At 37.2% G+C, this 16904-nt stretch overlaps 1 protein-coding gene across 1 annotated transcript; it reads right to left on the bottom strand.

Moving 5' to 3' along the window:
- Positions 1 to 704: 704 nt before the first annotated feature.
- On the bottom strand, positions 705 to 2220 carry LOC102812839 (lysophosphatidic acid receptor 4-like). Its single transcript, XM_006872498.1, has one exon. It carries the CDS (start codon positions 2057 to 2059, stop codon positions 947 to 949), a length of 1113 nt encoding a protein of 370 aa, XP_006872560.1. The 5' UTR covers positions 2060 to 2220; the 3' UTR covers positions 705 to 946.
- Positions 2221 to 16904: the final 14684 nt, after the last annotated feature.

Raw genomic sequence — 16904 nt, 5'->3', positions numbered from 1 at the left:
CAAACACATCTTTTCTTGGAAGACTTACAACCAGAATCCTTACAAGTCAGGATGCAATATTTCCTCTCTATATATCATACTTTGGACATGTCACATGAAGTACCAGGCCTGGAGAAAGGACATCATGGTTGATAAAATGGAGGGTCATCAAAAAGGAGGAAAACCATCAATGAGATGGATTGACACAGTGGTAGTAACAATGGGCTGAAACACAATTGTGAGGATGGCACAAGATCAGGTAATGTTTCCTTCTTAGATTCAAATTTCCATATGAAACTATTAATGTAGTATGACAAAACAAAGAAAGTTTTTTAAAAAATCTAATACATCTGGTCATTGCAAATGTGTAAACTCAGTTAATTATCTTTTCTTTTTCATTCATATTCATGCATATGCAATTTCATTGCCTGCTTTCAAAATACATAGAACAAATTTTGCCACCTTTTTAAAATATGATACATGTCATTTCTTACTAATAACATTAGGTTAAAATATGCCATTGTGATAAAAATAAACTCAATTCAAAAAAGAAAACAAACAGGATATATCAGTAGTATCACAATTTAAAAAATAATAACAATACCTGAATTTGTTCTATATTTATAGGCCTAACCCAATTACCAAATATCACTGGAATGAAGATGTCTTTTGAAAGGTTTTAAAGAAATATCTATATCACTAAAGTGTAGGCTACTGATCACTTATATAATGTAACACAATGAAATACCATCCCAGTAGAAGAGTTTGGCAATCTACTTTAGTTGTTGTAATTAGACTTGACCTATAATTATTGAACAAAACAGCATATGTACAATAAATGTTCAAACAAATGTATCTACTGTATTCAGTACATTATTCTATTCTCAGTAACATTAGCTTTAATTTGTTTTCATTATTCATAGAATAGAAAGAAAAAAAAAGTCTTTCTCTAAGGTAGTTCCCGTACCTAGAAAGTAGATTCTAGCATTAATTCACCACCATTATTTATTGTTTGATCACTAATTTCTTCTTGAATAGCTGGAAAGGAAGGTTTTGTGGTTAGAGGTATCTCAGTCTTAAACACAGATTCCATCCTGATATGAGCATTGATGTAGAAAGACTTCTGAAAAGACTCAAGGGTGAAGTAATAGATGAAAGGGTCAAAGCAACAGTTCAGAGTGGCAAGGCATAATGTGATTGGGTACATGATCTTTGCAAATCTTTCTAACAAGCAATTAGTAATGGCTTGGGAGCGCACCAGAGCATACAGAAAGAGGACAGAGTTGTAGGGTACAAAGCATACCACAAAAACTGCCATATGCACTGTGATCATCTTCAATACTTTTTTCTTGTTGGTCCCAATTTGAGAGAGTGTAGCAGGTTTGCGGAGAGTTCTCAGCACTACTGAAGAGCAAGAGACATTTAATATTAGAGGAATGATGAACCCAACAACTTCAATAAATATGGTGATCTTGGATAGATAGGTCTTCCAGACACGTTTGGAGAAGCCCTCAAAGCAGGTAGTGGTTGCATTGTTGACATTAGTGGTGGAGAACAAAGAGGCTGAAATACCACCACTGAGGACTAGGATCCAAACCCCAGCACACACAATAGCTGAATTTCTCCTCGTCCTAATAGTACGAGATCCAAAGGGATAAACAATGGCCAGGAAACGATCCACACTAATACATGTGAGGAACAGCATACTCCCATAGATGTTGGTAAGGAATGCAGTTCCAGAGATCTTGCAGAGAGTATCACCAAAAGGCCAGTGACGGTTGAAGTTGTAAAATATTTTGAAAGGTAGGGTGCAGACAAAAAGCAAATCAGAGAGGGCCAGATTGGTGATGAAAATGGCAGTCTCACTTCTCATTTTCATGCGGAAACAGAAAACAAACAGGGAGGCACTGTTCGTTATCAGACCCAGGATGAATACAACACTGTAGACAGTACCATTCAGATTATACTTGAAGGAATCATCAATAATGCAAGTATTATTGGCAGTAGTATTGCCCAACCTGGGTCTGAGGCTTGAATTTAAATCTTGGAATTCAAAGTCAATGAATCTTCTGTCACCCATGGATTTTTCAGGAGGTCTGCTGGATGCAGGAGTTCACCACTCTGAGACTAAGGACAGGTAAGAAATGTTTTCTTCCTATGGGAGAAAAGATGGAACCAATAATCAAATATGCCTTTCATGCATTATTTTTAAAGAATAAAAGATAATTTGCTCACTCATATTGGAAGACAATATGCACTCAATTTGATGTGTCAAGTAATTTTTATTATGTGGTAGACTGCAAGGTCAGTTTGAACTGCAAGGTTGGCATTTCAAATTCACCAGCCGCTCCTCAGAAACCCTATACAAGGTCACTATGAGTTGGAACTGACTCAATTGCTCTTAAAAACAGCAATAATATATGTTAAAAGATAAGCTAGGGATGTGTTGCAGGAGTGTTGGTTACCACCATTAAATTCTTAAGTGCAATAGTTTAGCATTGCAATGAGCAGAAATAAAGTATTGGTTGCATGCAAATCCAAGAAGAAGAAGAAGAAGAAAACCCTAATAATTAAAAAACAATGCTAATACCTTAGAATTTGTCTGATATTGTTCAACTTCCAAAGTCCTTCCTAAATCAGTGTTTTATCTGCTCCCCACAAGAACCTTACTTATATGGTAGGCAAGACAGGAATTATAATTACTTTGCAGAAGAAGAAACTGAGGCTTATATAACTTAAAATTACAGAATGTTAGAATTGGAAGAGGGTGAAAATGCTATTGTCAGAACAAGAATTTAGATCTCTATATTTTTTTAAGCTTTTATTGTGAATTGAGTGGTACTTTATGTAAGAGAACATCCGTTTTGCACTCATCCTATCGTATTTCATTTCATTGCAATAATTGCAATCCCCTCCGTGCATCATCACTCAACAGTACTTGCTTTTATTTCCTCTGTTTTGTTGGTTTTGTTTTTGATGCACACAAAAACACTCAGGAATATATAATATTTTAAACAAACTAAGCCTGCCCCCGGCCTGCCAGCACACTGCCTCTCTTTCCATGAGAGCTCTGGTAGCCTAGTGGGTACGAATCGGGCTGTGAACTGCAAGGTCAGCAATTCGAAACTACCAGCTGTTCCGCGGGAGAAAGATGAGGCTTTCTGCTCCCATAAATATTTACAGCCTCGGAAACCCTGTACAGGGTCGCTATGAGTCGGAACCAACTCCACGGCACATAACCACCACCACCACCAGAGTCCTCAGCTATTCCCTCTCTTCATGCCATCATCTCTGCCTCCGTCTCTGGTGCCGCTGCTTCCTGATCTCTAGATTTTTAACTACTCTAAAGTGTACTGTTTACTCTCCAATACTACTGAAAGTTCTTAAGTATTAATTCTGTATATTAATAGAGAAAACAGGGGAATAAGGAGCTCTGGTAGCGTAGCGGTTACGAATCGGGCTGCAAACCTTAAGGTCAGCAGTTTGAAACTACAAGCTCACGGGAGAAAGATGAGGCTTCCTGCTCCCGTAAAGATTTACAGCCTCAGAAACCCGGTACAGGGTTGCTATGGGTCAGAATCGACTCGACAGCACTTAACAACAATGGAACCCACAGGACGTGACAAAAATTTAACAAACAAAGCGCTAACTTAACTCTTGTAGTAAATTGTTGTTTCATATTTTTCTTCTAAAACACGAATTCAGAAGATAGGCAGGGCTCCCTCAACTAAAGCTTCTGGTTAATAGATGTTTCTTATTATTGCATTACCTCCATAGAGAAACAATTCAAGTAACTTTATTGTCTCTCCTCTGAAGATCATTGTCCCCTTTATAAGCTTCTTTCCCTCTCTCACTGTTCATTCTCAGTTACTTCCATGTCTAAAATGGCCCTGACCAAATTCTAGTGAGATGCCAGAGGTGAATTTAACATGAAAAGCGATCCTTATACACTACTATACATTTCTAAACAAGTTGCATGCTTTCTGCCTGCCACCATTTGTGCACATGGTAGTCATTGACTTAATAATCTTTGTGAGATTTCTGGACCAACATTATTTCAAGGTACACGTAGAAATCTTATTATCAACATTCTCTAAGTCAGCAGCTGTCACTGGTCTGTGAATGTTTATTTAATGTACTCTTCCAGAGTCTAGGTGTGATGCTGTGGGCTAATACATCAGACTGCAAAGTCATTAGAACTGCAAGGTCAGTGGTTCAAACTCACCAGCTGCTCCTTGGAAACCCTATACAGGGTCGCTATGGGTCAGAATCGACAAGACGGCACTTAACAACAACAATAACATAATGAGTACCAGCTCACCAGCTGCTCTTTGGAGATCCTATACAGTGTCACTATGGGTTGAAACCGACTTGACGGCACTTAACAACAGCATAATCCGTACATTCTAAGGAGTCCTGGTGTAGTGTTGTATGATAATTATTTGTATGCAAGGTCAGTTTGAACCACAAGGTCGGTGGTTCAAACTCACCAGTCACTCCTCGAATATTCTCGATAGTATCACAGTGAGTCAGAACCGACTTGATGGCACTTAAAAAAAAAAACAATGAAGAGTTCTCATGTGCAGTGATCAAAGAGGTCAATTGCTAACCAAAAAGTCAGCTGTGTGAACCCAGGAGAAAAGTCAGTCAACAGGAGAAAAATGAGGCAGTGTACTTCTGTAAAGATTATAATCTTGGAAACTCTATGGGGGCAGATCTACTCTGTCCTATTATGTCACTGTGAGTTGAAATCAACTCAAAAACAATGGTTTGGTTTGGTTTGCTTAATGAACTCCTTTAAATGAGGAGGATATGGAATAAAAGTTATCTTTTCCCTCTGACATATCCAATAATGGATTTTCAAATTATTATATTTTGAAATATGAAAGCTATTACTCTGAAGTTATCCCTCCTGATTTTGCTCTTTCCTTCCAACTATCAGGAAACAGATCAAAGAGCCTCCATATAACAGAGGACAGGAAATCAAGAGGACAACCTGTCAGAGATACAGAGGCTTGAAATCACTTTACTAAGCATTTGTATTGAGAAAAAAAAAAAAAATCGCTCACTAGTGTCTAGAGGGAGAAATAACTTTGGAGAATATGGGGTAAAAAGCTAAGTGCTGGCATTTTTAATAGCTACAATTTTCAAGGTAAAATTGGAAACTTCTAACTCTGAATTTTCATCCAACAAATCTTCATGGAGTGCCTAACTCTGTGCCAAGATTATATTCCTTATTACACATTTCATAACATAGGCCTGGTTCTTCTTTTGTAAGAAGCAACCTTGATATGGAAAAACAGAGTGCAATAGGATCCCTGACCAAATAAGGTTCAGGGAAAAAAAAAAAGAGTCAGAAGAGGGAGAAATAAAATAAGGAATGAAAGGGAATAGAGAGGTGATGGAAAATAAAGTAGCAGAGGAAGAACAACTGGAGAGTTGAAAGTAAAAGAGGAAGAGAAGATAAATAAAAAGAGGATTTTATTAAGGAGAGGTTTGTGCTGCCATCTAATTTGCATTCAAGGCCTTGGAAGTTTACTTCCAATTCACATCAACCCCTTCAATTCCATTATTTTTACCTTTCTTCACCTCATTCCTTTTAGGTTTCTCACACAGAAGATTAATGTGTTATCACTGTGTTTAACATCACTGATGTTGGTCAGGAGAGTACGAAATATGTCAGTCAGTGGTGTTCAGACCTCACTTTGGGGTTGTACACCCATGTTTTTGCAGTTTATTGGTTTCACCAATGAAGTGGCAGAAGGAAAATGGTGATTAGAAAACTAAAATACTAAAGCCACTTTATATAATACCTTTAACACCCTACTCACTACGCATTAATGCAGTGGTCTTTTTCTTTGCATTTACATTCAAAATAATAATTTCATTTTGGAAAAAATATAAAGTGAAAGAAATGTCACTTTAACATAGTCACATATTCTCAAGAATTTATGGAACCACAAGACCCTTAATTAAGCCAGGCTTGATTCACCATGATCTGCTTATACCTGACTTGCACAATGGTGACGGTGGTGGTTGTGTGCCATCGAGTCAGTTCTTACTCATTGATCCTGTATAGGATTTCTGAGGCTGTAAATCTTTACAGGAGCAGAAAGCCTCACCTATCTGCCTTAGAGCAGCTAGTAGATTCAAACTTTGCAGTTAGAAACTCAACTTGTAAGACACTACATTACCAGGGCTCCTTGATTTCTACAGTGGTGGCGGTGGTTATGTGCCGTGGAGTCGGTTCCGACTCATAACGACCCTGTACAGTGTTTCCTAGGCTGTAAATATTTATGGGAGCAGAAAGCCTCATCTTTCTCCCACAGAACAGGTGCTAGTTTCGAACTGCTGACCTTAAGGTTCACAGCCTGATTCGTAACCACTACGCTACCAGAGCTCCTTCAATAGATACTGCTAATAAGCCTATTTTCATTGGAAAATGTTTTATAATGGAAGAAAACTTTTTACCTCTGCCTAGAAATCCTCTGACGACCTCCCTAACATGGTATGCTTCTAACTCACTTTTGCTGTTGTTGTTAAGTGCCATTGAATCGGTTCCAACCCATAGCAACCTTGTATAGGGTTTCCAAGGAGTGGCTAGTGCCCTTAAACTGCCAACCTTGTAGTTCAAACCGACCTTGAAGTCCAGCACACTAACCCACATCGCCACACCAGGACTCCTCTAACTCACTGGCTGTGTATGATTTTGTACATCCCAAGATGGTGTGTTTCAAATAGGTGAGTTTTTTCCACAAGTTGCCTTTCAGTTTTATGTTCCCCAGAATAGCGTAGTGGGTTATGTGTTGAGCTTTTAATGACAAGGCCAGCAGTTCAAATTTACCTGCTGCTCCATGGGAGAAATATGAGTATTTCTATGCCCACAAAGCTTTACATCCTCATAAATCCTATACAGGTTTGCAATGAGGTGAAACAAACTTGACAGCAAACAGCATCAGTAATATACAAAAGAAAATTATGGCCCAGTTGTTAAGCGCTCAGCTGTTAACCAAAGGGTCAGAGGCTGGAACTCACAAGACACTTCATGGGAAAAAGATGTGGCAGTCTCCTTTCCTAAAGATTCACAGCCTTGGAATCCTATGCTGTTAGGTGCCATTGAGCTGGTTCTGACTCATAATAACCTTATGAACCATAGAACCAAACACTGCCAGGTCCTGCACCATCCTCACAATTATTGTTACATTTGAGCCCATTGATGCTGCCATTGTGCCACTACATCTCATTTGGAGTCTTCCTCTTTTAAACTGACCCTCCATTCTACGGATGGTGTCCTTCTTGAGGGACTGGTTCCTTCTGATGATATGTCCAAAGAATGATAAACAAAGATCCACTGTCCTTGTTTCTAAGGACCATTCTGACTGGCTGTACTTCTTCTAACACAGATGTGTTTCATCTTCTAGCATTCCATGGTATTTCCAATATTATTCTCCAACACCATAACTTAAATGCATCAATTTTCTACAGTCTGCCTCATTAATTGTCTAATCATCACATGCATACCTTAGTCTTCAAACTGACATCTTTGCACTTGAACACTTTAAAGACGTTCTGTGCAGGACATTTGCCTAAAACAATACATCATTTGATTTCCATGCATGTTGATAGTGAATCCAAGCAAAATGAAGCTTTTCACAACTTTGATATTTTATATTTTTTTTGCATTGAAAGAAATGAAATTTATTCTCTCAAGGTTTTGGAAGCTCGAAGTCTGAAAGAAAGATGCCGGCTGGCCAGGCTCTCTCCAGGCTCTCCAGGCTCTGGGAAAGAATTGTTCCTTGCAACATCTTCAATCTTTTCTCCAATTATCGCGACGCTATTAATTGATCCAGTGATGATGATTTTTGTTTCCTTTATATTGAAGTATTTGATCTTCAACAGCAAATATTTTAAGCCTTCTTCACTATCAGCGAGCAAGTTGCATCATCTGAATATGGCAGGCTGTTAATGAGTCTTTTTCAAATCTTGATGCGATGTTTTTTTGTTTTTTTTTTCATATATATACAATCCAGTTTCTCAGATAAGTTACTGAACATACAGATTGAATAAGTATGGTGAAAAATAAAACACTGGTTCACACCATTCCTGATTTTAAACCATTCAGTGACCCTTGTTCTGTTTGATTTGATCTGTATGCAGGTTCCTTATGAGCACAATTAAGTGATCTGAAATATCCATTAGCCACAGTGTTGTCAATAGCTTGTCATGATACAAACAGTTGAAAGCCTTTTGTGCAGTCACAAAAAACACAGGTAAACAACTTCCTGGTATTCTCTGCTTTCAGCCTTAACCCATCTGATGTCAGCAATCATATCGCTCATTCCATGTCCTCGTATAAATCTGACTTGTGTCTCTGGCAATTCTCTGTCAATGTATTGCTGCAGCCATTTTTTAAAATTATTATTATTATCTTTAGCAAAATTTTAATTGTATATAATATTAATTATAATGTCTGATGAGTTCTACATTCCGTTGGGTCACCTGTCTTTGGAATGCCATTTAGTTGGCAAGATAGCTGTCTTCTAAATTTCTTGACATAGATGAGTGAGTGCCTCCAGTGCTGATTAAGTTTGTTGAAAAATTTCAGTGTATATGGAGTCTTCCTCTTTGCCAGTGCCTTTAGTTCACCTTTAATTTCTTCCTTCAGTGCCATTCCATGTTGATATGTAACTTCTTAAAATGATTGAACATCAACTGTTTCTTTTTGGTACCACCCCTCTGTGTATTCTTTCCATCTTCTTATGCTTTCTTCATCATTCAATATTTTGACCACAGCATCTTTCAGTATAGCAAGACAAGGGTTATTTTGTTGTTGTTTTTCTTCAGTTCTTTAAGCTTGAGAAATGCTGAGCATGTTCTTTCCTTTTTGGTTTCTAACTCCAGGTCTTTGCACATTTATTTATAATACTTAACTTTATTTCCTTGAGCTACACATTGAAATTTTCTGTTCAATTTTTTACCTCCTCATTTTTTCCATTTGTGCTTGCATCGTTATGCTGAAGACCAAATTTCACAGTTTCTTCTGACATATATTTTGACCTTTCCCTTCTTTCTTGTCTTCTTAATGAACGTTTGTTTTCTTTCTCTATAATGTTCTTGATGTCTTCCAATAACTCTACTGGTCTTCAACCTTAGTGTCTAGTGCATCAAATCTCTTGTTAAGATGATTTCTAAATTCAGGTGAGATATGTTCAAGGTCATATTTTGGCTCTCGTGGACTTGTTTTAATTTTCTTCAGCTTCAGCTTGAACTTGCATATTAGCAATTGATAGTCTGTTCCTCAGTCTGCCTCTGTCCTTGTTTTGGCTAATTATATGGGACTTTCCCACCATATCTTTCCACAGCTATAGTCAATTTGGTTTCTGTGCATTCCATCTGGTGAGTTCCATGTGTCTAGTCATCTTTTATGTTGTTTAAATAGGGTATTTATAATGAATAGATCATTGGTCTTGCAAAATCCACATTGCAACCTCCAGCATTGTTTCTATCACCAAGGCCATGTTTTCCATAATCCTTCAAACTTTTTTCTAACCTTTGCTTCCCACCACCAGTATTTATCAATATATCTTGCTTACATATTTGATCAATTTCAGAAAGGAGAAATTGAATGTTGTTGTTGTTGTTATGTGCCATGGAGTCAGTTCGGACTCATAGAGATCCTGTACAAGGTTTCTGAGGCTGTAAATCTTTATGGAAGCAGAAAGCCTCATCTTTCTCCCACGGAACAGCTGGTGGTTTTGAACTGCTGACCATCATATTAGCAGCCCGATTCGTAACCACTACACTACCAGAGCTCTGAATCCCCCAATTTCATTATCACTGGCTTTAGTGAGTAATAGTATTAACTGGTCTTCCTTGTAGTCATATGGATATTATCCTACCACAGACAGTAATATACTTCAAGAGAAATCTTGAAATTTTCTTTTTTATGATGAATGCTGCACCATTCCTCTTCAATTTGTCATTTTTGGAATAGTCAATTATGTGATTGTCCGATTCAGAATGGTCAATTACAGTCCATTTCAGCTCACTAATACCTAGGACATTGATCTTTATGCATCCCATTTCATTTTTGACAGCTTCTAATTTTTGTAGATTCAAACTTCGTGCATTCCATGTTCCAGTTATTGATGGATGTTTGCAGCTGTTTTTTGTCGCTTTGAAGGTCTCAAAAGTTATATTAGATTTGTGTCCTTATGGAAAACTCTACTTTGAGAAGGCAGCTCTTCCCTAGTCATATGTAAGTGCCTTCCAACCTTAGGGTCTCATCTTTGTTGTTTTTAGGTGCCATCAAGTTGGTACCGACCCATAGCGACCTTATGCACAGCAGAACGAAACACTGCCCAATCCTGGGCTTCATCTGACATACTGGGCCCATATCTAACAATATCCTTGTGTTATTCAACATGTCTGAATATTCAATGTTCTAGTGTTCCACTGCTATTCAAAATGTTTTCAGTGGCTAAGAATTCAGATGTAATTCGCCTCTCCTTCCTAGTCTGTCTTAACCTGGAAACTCAGCTGAACCATGGGTTACCCCGCTGTTATATAATATGCCAAAAGCATAGTTTCAAGCATCACAGCAATAAACAAGACACCACAATAAGACAAGCTGACAGATGAGTGGTGATGATATCCTTATAGAACAGTTCTATTCTGTCCTATAGGGTTGCTATGCATCAAAATTGACTCAATGATAACAGATTTTATACACTATACCAAGAGAAGGCAGTCTGCAAATGCCTGTCACTTTTGCTCTGTGCTTTGTGTAATCAAATTCTGTGGAAGAGAAAGAACCACAAACAAGAAAGCATTACAGTCTTTTCTCAATGTTGAAGAGAGGGTACGAGAAAACTGCCACTATGGCTCTATTCATAGCTCTCTCTTAGTAGAACACACAACACCTTTTCTATTCAGCAGTGAGGGTGTGGTGCTGTGACTTAACACTGCATTAGAAGCAAGGAGTTCTATTTCTGACTCAAACACTGGTTCACTCTGTAGCTTGACTATACTGTTTCTCTTCCTTGTATAAATATTAACTCTGAGACTCACAGCTAAGGCTAGAAGGATTCAACAGGGCTTCTAAGTAGCTTTATGAGCTTGCCAGTATTCAGCCCTACTTAACCACAAAGAAGCATCATAGAAACTTGCTTTCGTCTTCCTCTCCTGACACAACTGGAAACACATCTGTTTTTCTTGGTATTCCAAATCTCATATTAGAAACACATTCTTCTCCAAATGCCATGTACACCTTGTACATCAGAAAACTACCCTTGAGTTTTAACCTTACGCAGTTTATTCATAAGAGGTCAACCTAAGAAGTTACTCTAAAGAAATATCTCTTATGGAGTTATGATAAACAATTAAAGAGGCATTTTGGTATTAAGTTGATAAAAGAAGAATCAGTGATCTTGAGAAACAAGGTCTCCTTCTTGACTGGTCCAAAGAATGCGCTTTTAACCATGGTACCTTAATTAAAATAAAAGTGGTTTTAACCACTATATTTTCCTAAATGACTAGCATACTATACACTGAATGGAGGCAAATTTTCAATTGTGCTTCAGATGAGATGGAAAAGGGAAAAACAGACTGACAGTTAATTACAACTTTTACTGGAAGGAGCATTAGACTATTTTTTTATTAAGACCTTTGAAGAAGATTATTTGAATAATTAATCATGTAGGAGGATCAGCTTATTGAATATATGTGTTTTCATTGACAATAATGAGGAAAGAGGTCACTGGAGGGTAACCAAAAAGAAATCGCATTCTCAATTATTTTTTTAACTTTGACCTACACATATGGAGTCAATTAGTAGTGCTCACACTTTTTTTTTTTTTTCCTAAAATTTTTCTTAGGTTCCTGGGAGAAGTAGAGTTAGCCTTTTGGCCTTAAAGGATGAAATTCTAACAACCCAAACACCTTCACTTCACTAAATGCAAATCTGTGAGATGATATATTATAAACAAATCTCTAACTTCTGGCATATACTCAGTACCTTAGAAAGACTGGCTTGCTTTTGCTCTTTGCAGAAGGCAATCCAGAGCTCAAGACACCTAGGCCTTGAAGGCAGAATATAATTAAACTCTCTTGCTTTGCTCACTTTTTAATGAGCCTGACTCAGGTCAGAGTACTTCTAATCCTCAGAGCATTTCCTCTTTCTACTCTGGTAGAAGCCTATGAAAGTTGACAAAATAGGTTACAGAGAAAGTTGAAACCTATTATGTCCTTGCATATAAACAGCTAGCAGTGAAGCTAAAAAAGAAAGAAAGAAAGAAAGAGAGAAGGAAAAAAAAAGACGTAAAAGCTGTGAGAAAATACAGCTCTGAACCATCCAGATATGTTCCAGAACATTGTTTCTCAAATAAGAAAGTGCTAAGGGATAAGATACTTTCAGAAAATCTAGGACAAGTCACAGGCACAAGTAACAATCACACATGTTTCCAATTGACTTTCATATATTTTGGTTAATGTTTCACAATAGTTTTCCAAACACAACCTAGCCTTATAACATTCTATATGAAAGAAACCACAGCTAAAATTTTCACTCAATAACAGAGCTGGAGACCTGACCTGTATAATATAATTTTATCTGTATCAAGTCTATCTCAAGCAATCCTTATCGGGTGCCAAATGTCTATATTGATAAGACTCATTTATTTTTGATACAGGAAGTTTCCTTTTACTAAAGGCACCTCTAAGATGAATCTGGTTTGCTAGGAAATTACTAAAGCTGTTTTGCCCCTCTCCTACAATTTATCTGTGGAGAGCAGCAAATTAATATAGGCACTTATCAGATAAGTGATCAACTTGATTTGTTTGTTTGTTTTCTTTTCACTAAAGATAATACAGTTTCCTACTAACCCTTAACCTAAAGATACAGCCTAATCCTTGGAAATAATGTGGTCGGTCTACAGTTAAACAGATTGTGTCAAAGATTGTGGGGCCAAAGATTGTGTCAGATCTACTAGTTCCTCTAATATTTAGTTTTAGTGTAAAACAAGTGCAGAAAAAAAATGCCTATTGTCTTGAAACTCAATATCCATCTCATCAGAAGCTCCAAAGCCTTTGGGAGAAATTTTTAGAAGTTCTTTAAAATGTTCATTTCTAATTCTGTAAAGCTCATACTAGGATTTCAACTTCATTCCACATGTCCTTAACATGTTTGAGCAGGCAAATCAGTAATTTATACACAAATTCTTATGATCTACTTAGTAACTGATCCTAATATTATAAATAAAAACTTTGTCTCCCATAGCTAAAGGTGGGACCAGAAACCTTAGATAAAGGAATCACTATTCATTCGTATTAAAATTGCTTATATTACAATAAGCAATTAGGATTCCTCCATCTATTATGGATCTTGGGGTCATATAATCTGTAATCATATGGAAATAGCAATTATTTAAAATGTAGGAGAATTAAAGGAAGAATTTGTGTATAAATCTATTACGAGGAGAGTGGTATTAATCACATTAATTTAAGCCAAATCCTTACACCAGTTTTATCTAAGTACTTTGGTAAGGAATTTCCTCCAATGTATATTGTGAGATGAAATTCAACTAAAATAGGCTGCATAAAGAGACATTTTCAATAAAAGTCTACCAAGATCATATGATAGAGAAAACATTATATGACTGTCTCAGACCTACTAAAGTATAGATTTCTCTAATACTGACTTTTAGAGTAAGATAACTGCAGAGAAATTCTCTAGAGTCTTGAGATTAAACATTCATTTCAGCAGAAGTTTCAGACACTTTGGGAGAAAATTTTAGGTGTTCCTAAAAGAGATAATTTCTGAATGTCAAAGGAAGTGGGAGTCGGTATATTTGATGATGACATATAAAGCTTTGGATTTCATTATTAGAGATTTATAGACAATATTTTTTCTCCAAACCTTGCAATACTATACTGTATTTTTTTAGTGATACTGACTAAGGCATGAAGTTCATGAGTCTGTATAGGATAAGCACTGGACTTCTAACCACAAGTTGGCGGTTCAAACCCATCAACCACTCTTTGGAAACTCTACTCAAGACTGCTATGGGTTACAACCAATTCCGTGGCACTTAACAACAACCACAAGTAATAAATAAGGAGCTCTGGTGGCACAGTAGATTATGCATTGGGTTGCTAATTGCAAGGTCTGCAGTTCAAATTCAACAGTTTCTCTTCATAAAGATTTATGATTTATGATTTCGTAAACCATATATAGAGACACTATGAGTTGGAACCAACTCAATGGCATATAACAGCAACAGTGATAAATAAAGGAATCTTACTGGCATAATGGGTTAGGCATTGGACTGTTAACAGAAAGGTCAGCTATCCAAATGTACTAGCTGCTATTCGGACTTCTGATATAGTACTGTAGGATAAGCACAGGACTGCAAGATTGGTTTGAAACATAAGGTTATCTATTCAAACTCACCAGTTGCTCCTCAGAAACCCTATACTGGGTGAGTTGGTACCAACTTGACGGCACTAAACAACAACAATAAAGCCGCTGTTTGGGAGAAAGGTGAGGCAATCTGATTCTGTAATGATTTGCCCCTTGGAGACCATATGGAGTTTTACTTTGTCCTGTAGGGTCATGATGAGTCAGAATTGACTCAAAGGCAGTAGTTTTGGGTTAAACTAAAGTTCAGTGAAAAATAGACATACAATTTTTTCCTTCACTTCCACAAAGTGCAGACATTACATTAACAATACGTAAACAAAAGAGGCTTCTTTTTTTACTTGAAGTTATATTGGTTCTTTGACTTTTCTTCTTGTTTACCCTTTTTCTTTCCTTTTTTTTCTTGTCAACAACTGTTACTATTGGGCAAGGGCCTTGAAAAGGGAAGGGGGGAAGAGCAGAAAAAACAAGTGGGGTATGAGCCTTGTCTTTTAAATGTACCCCCACATCAACCTCTTTTCTGTTCCCACTTCAATTACTGGGTATTTGAATATCAGGGTATTAGCACTCTGATCATCGCTGCAGCCTTTTCCAGGATGTATTAGGCCTACCCAATGAAGAAGTAGGTTTGTAACATCTTCAGTATGCATAGAATCAGAAACACTTTGTATTAGAATTCTTACAAATAGCACTGGCATTTGGATCATACTCATTGCAGTCAGTTCCTATGACTGTAAAGTAGTACCATCTGCTATTGCCAAACATACCATTGTCACATCTCATGCTCTTTTGATCAAGGGCGGCATAACACAATGCAGGTTTCTGACCAATGCTTCCACTCTTATGAAAAGGTATTTCTCTATCTAAAAGAACCGAAGTAAGTCAAGCAAAATTATTAGACAATTTAAAGTAATTGGAAAAAAAAAACCTAAATTAATGAGGATTGTTTTTCACACTCTTACAGAAAGCAGTATTCCTGGAATGAAACAAACATATATATTGGGAGCTCTGGTAGCGTAGTGGTTACGAATCGGATTGCGAAGCTTAAAGTCAACACTTTGAAACTACCAGCTGTTCCGCGGGAGAAAGATGAAGCTTTCTGCTCCCGTAAAGATTTACAGTCTCAGAAACCCTGTACAGGGTCGCTATGAGTCGAAACCGACTCCACGGCACCACCAACCACCATCTTACAGGAAGGGAAAAATGTTAATATTTTTTCTTCTAGAACATTCAGAGTTGATGTAGATTAGAATTTTTGTGTATTCAATGTGGAATAAAAAAATTGTGAGTAACAAAAATGAAAAAAATTGTGGAATAAAAAAAAGTGGAATAAACAAACTAGAAAATTCAGGATTTTGTATCTGGTGTTGTTATGTGCCATTAAGTCAATTCTGACTCATAGTGATGCCATAGGATAGATAAGAATTGCCCTATTTCAGCCTAGGCTGAAATCCTTATAGAAGCAGATCATCAAGTCTATTCTCCCTCACAGTTGCTGAATTTGTTCAAACTGCCAACATTTAATTAGAACCCAAGAGTTTCACCTCTGTACCACCAAAGCTCCTTAATATCTAGTACCAAATTGAATAAAGCCATATCCAATACCATCTCTGTACAGGCCTAAATTTCTGTTGCCCTCCCATTTTTGCCTAGACTGACAGAAATATTTCTTCAACTGGTGCCATGGCAGTGGCCTTAGTATTGTTCCTTCATTTCAATTGTTTTTGTCATTCCCAAAAAAAAAAAAAAAAAAAAAGCCAAAATCTGAGATGAGGAATATAAATTTTTATTAGCACCAATGAAATAATTACCATATGATTATTAACATGAACAGCAGAAGTGTTAATGGTTGTTGTTAAGTGCTTTCAAGTTGATTCCGACTCATAGAGACCCTGTATAGGGTTTCCAAGGAGCAGCTGGTGAGCTTGAACCACCGACCTTGCAGTTCAAATGACTTTACAGTCTGATGCACCACACCAGGACTCTGAACATCAGAAGTACATATTATTAATTAGTGCCGGAATCTAAAAGACACTAAGAACAAAGAGGTAATTTATAGCCTAATGTTTTCCTAATACCTTCATCTTCCTCATCTCTTTGGCCTTATGCCCATATCAGCAGGCATGTTGTTGTTGTTGTTAGCTGCCATCAGGTCAGTACCAACTCATAGCAACCCTATGTACAACAGAATGATACACTGCCCAGTTCTGGGACAACCTCACAATTATTTTTATGTTTTAGCCCATTGTTACTGCCACTGTACCAATCCATATCACTGGGGGTCTTCTTTTTCTGATTCTCCACTTTACCAAACATGATAACCTTCTCCAGTGACTGGTCCATCCTGACATTATGTCTGAATGTGAGAGAATAAGTCTGGCCATCCTGACTTCCAAGGAACACTCTGGCTATACTTCTTCCAACACAGACCTACTTGTTCTTTTGGCAGTGCATGGTACTTTCAATATTTTCCTCCAACACCATAACTCAAATGTATCATTTTTTGTAT

This window comes from Chrysochloris asiatica, unplaced genomic scaffold (assembly GCF_000296735.1).
Source record: "Chrysochloris asiatica unplaced genomic scaffold, ChrAsi1.0 scaffold00201, whole genome shotgun sequence".
Taxonomy (NCBI): domain Eukaryota; kingdom Metazoa; phylum Chordata; class Mammalia; order Afrosoricida; family Chrysochloridae; genus Chrysochloris; species Chrysochloris asiatica.
The sequence above is the reverse complement of the archived record's forward strand: the minus strand, read 5'-3'. Positions and strand labels throughout refer to the sequence as shown.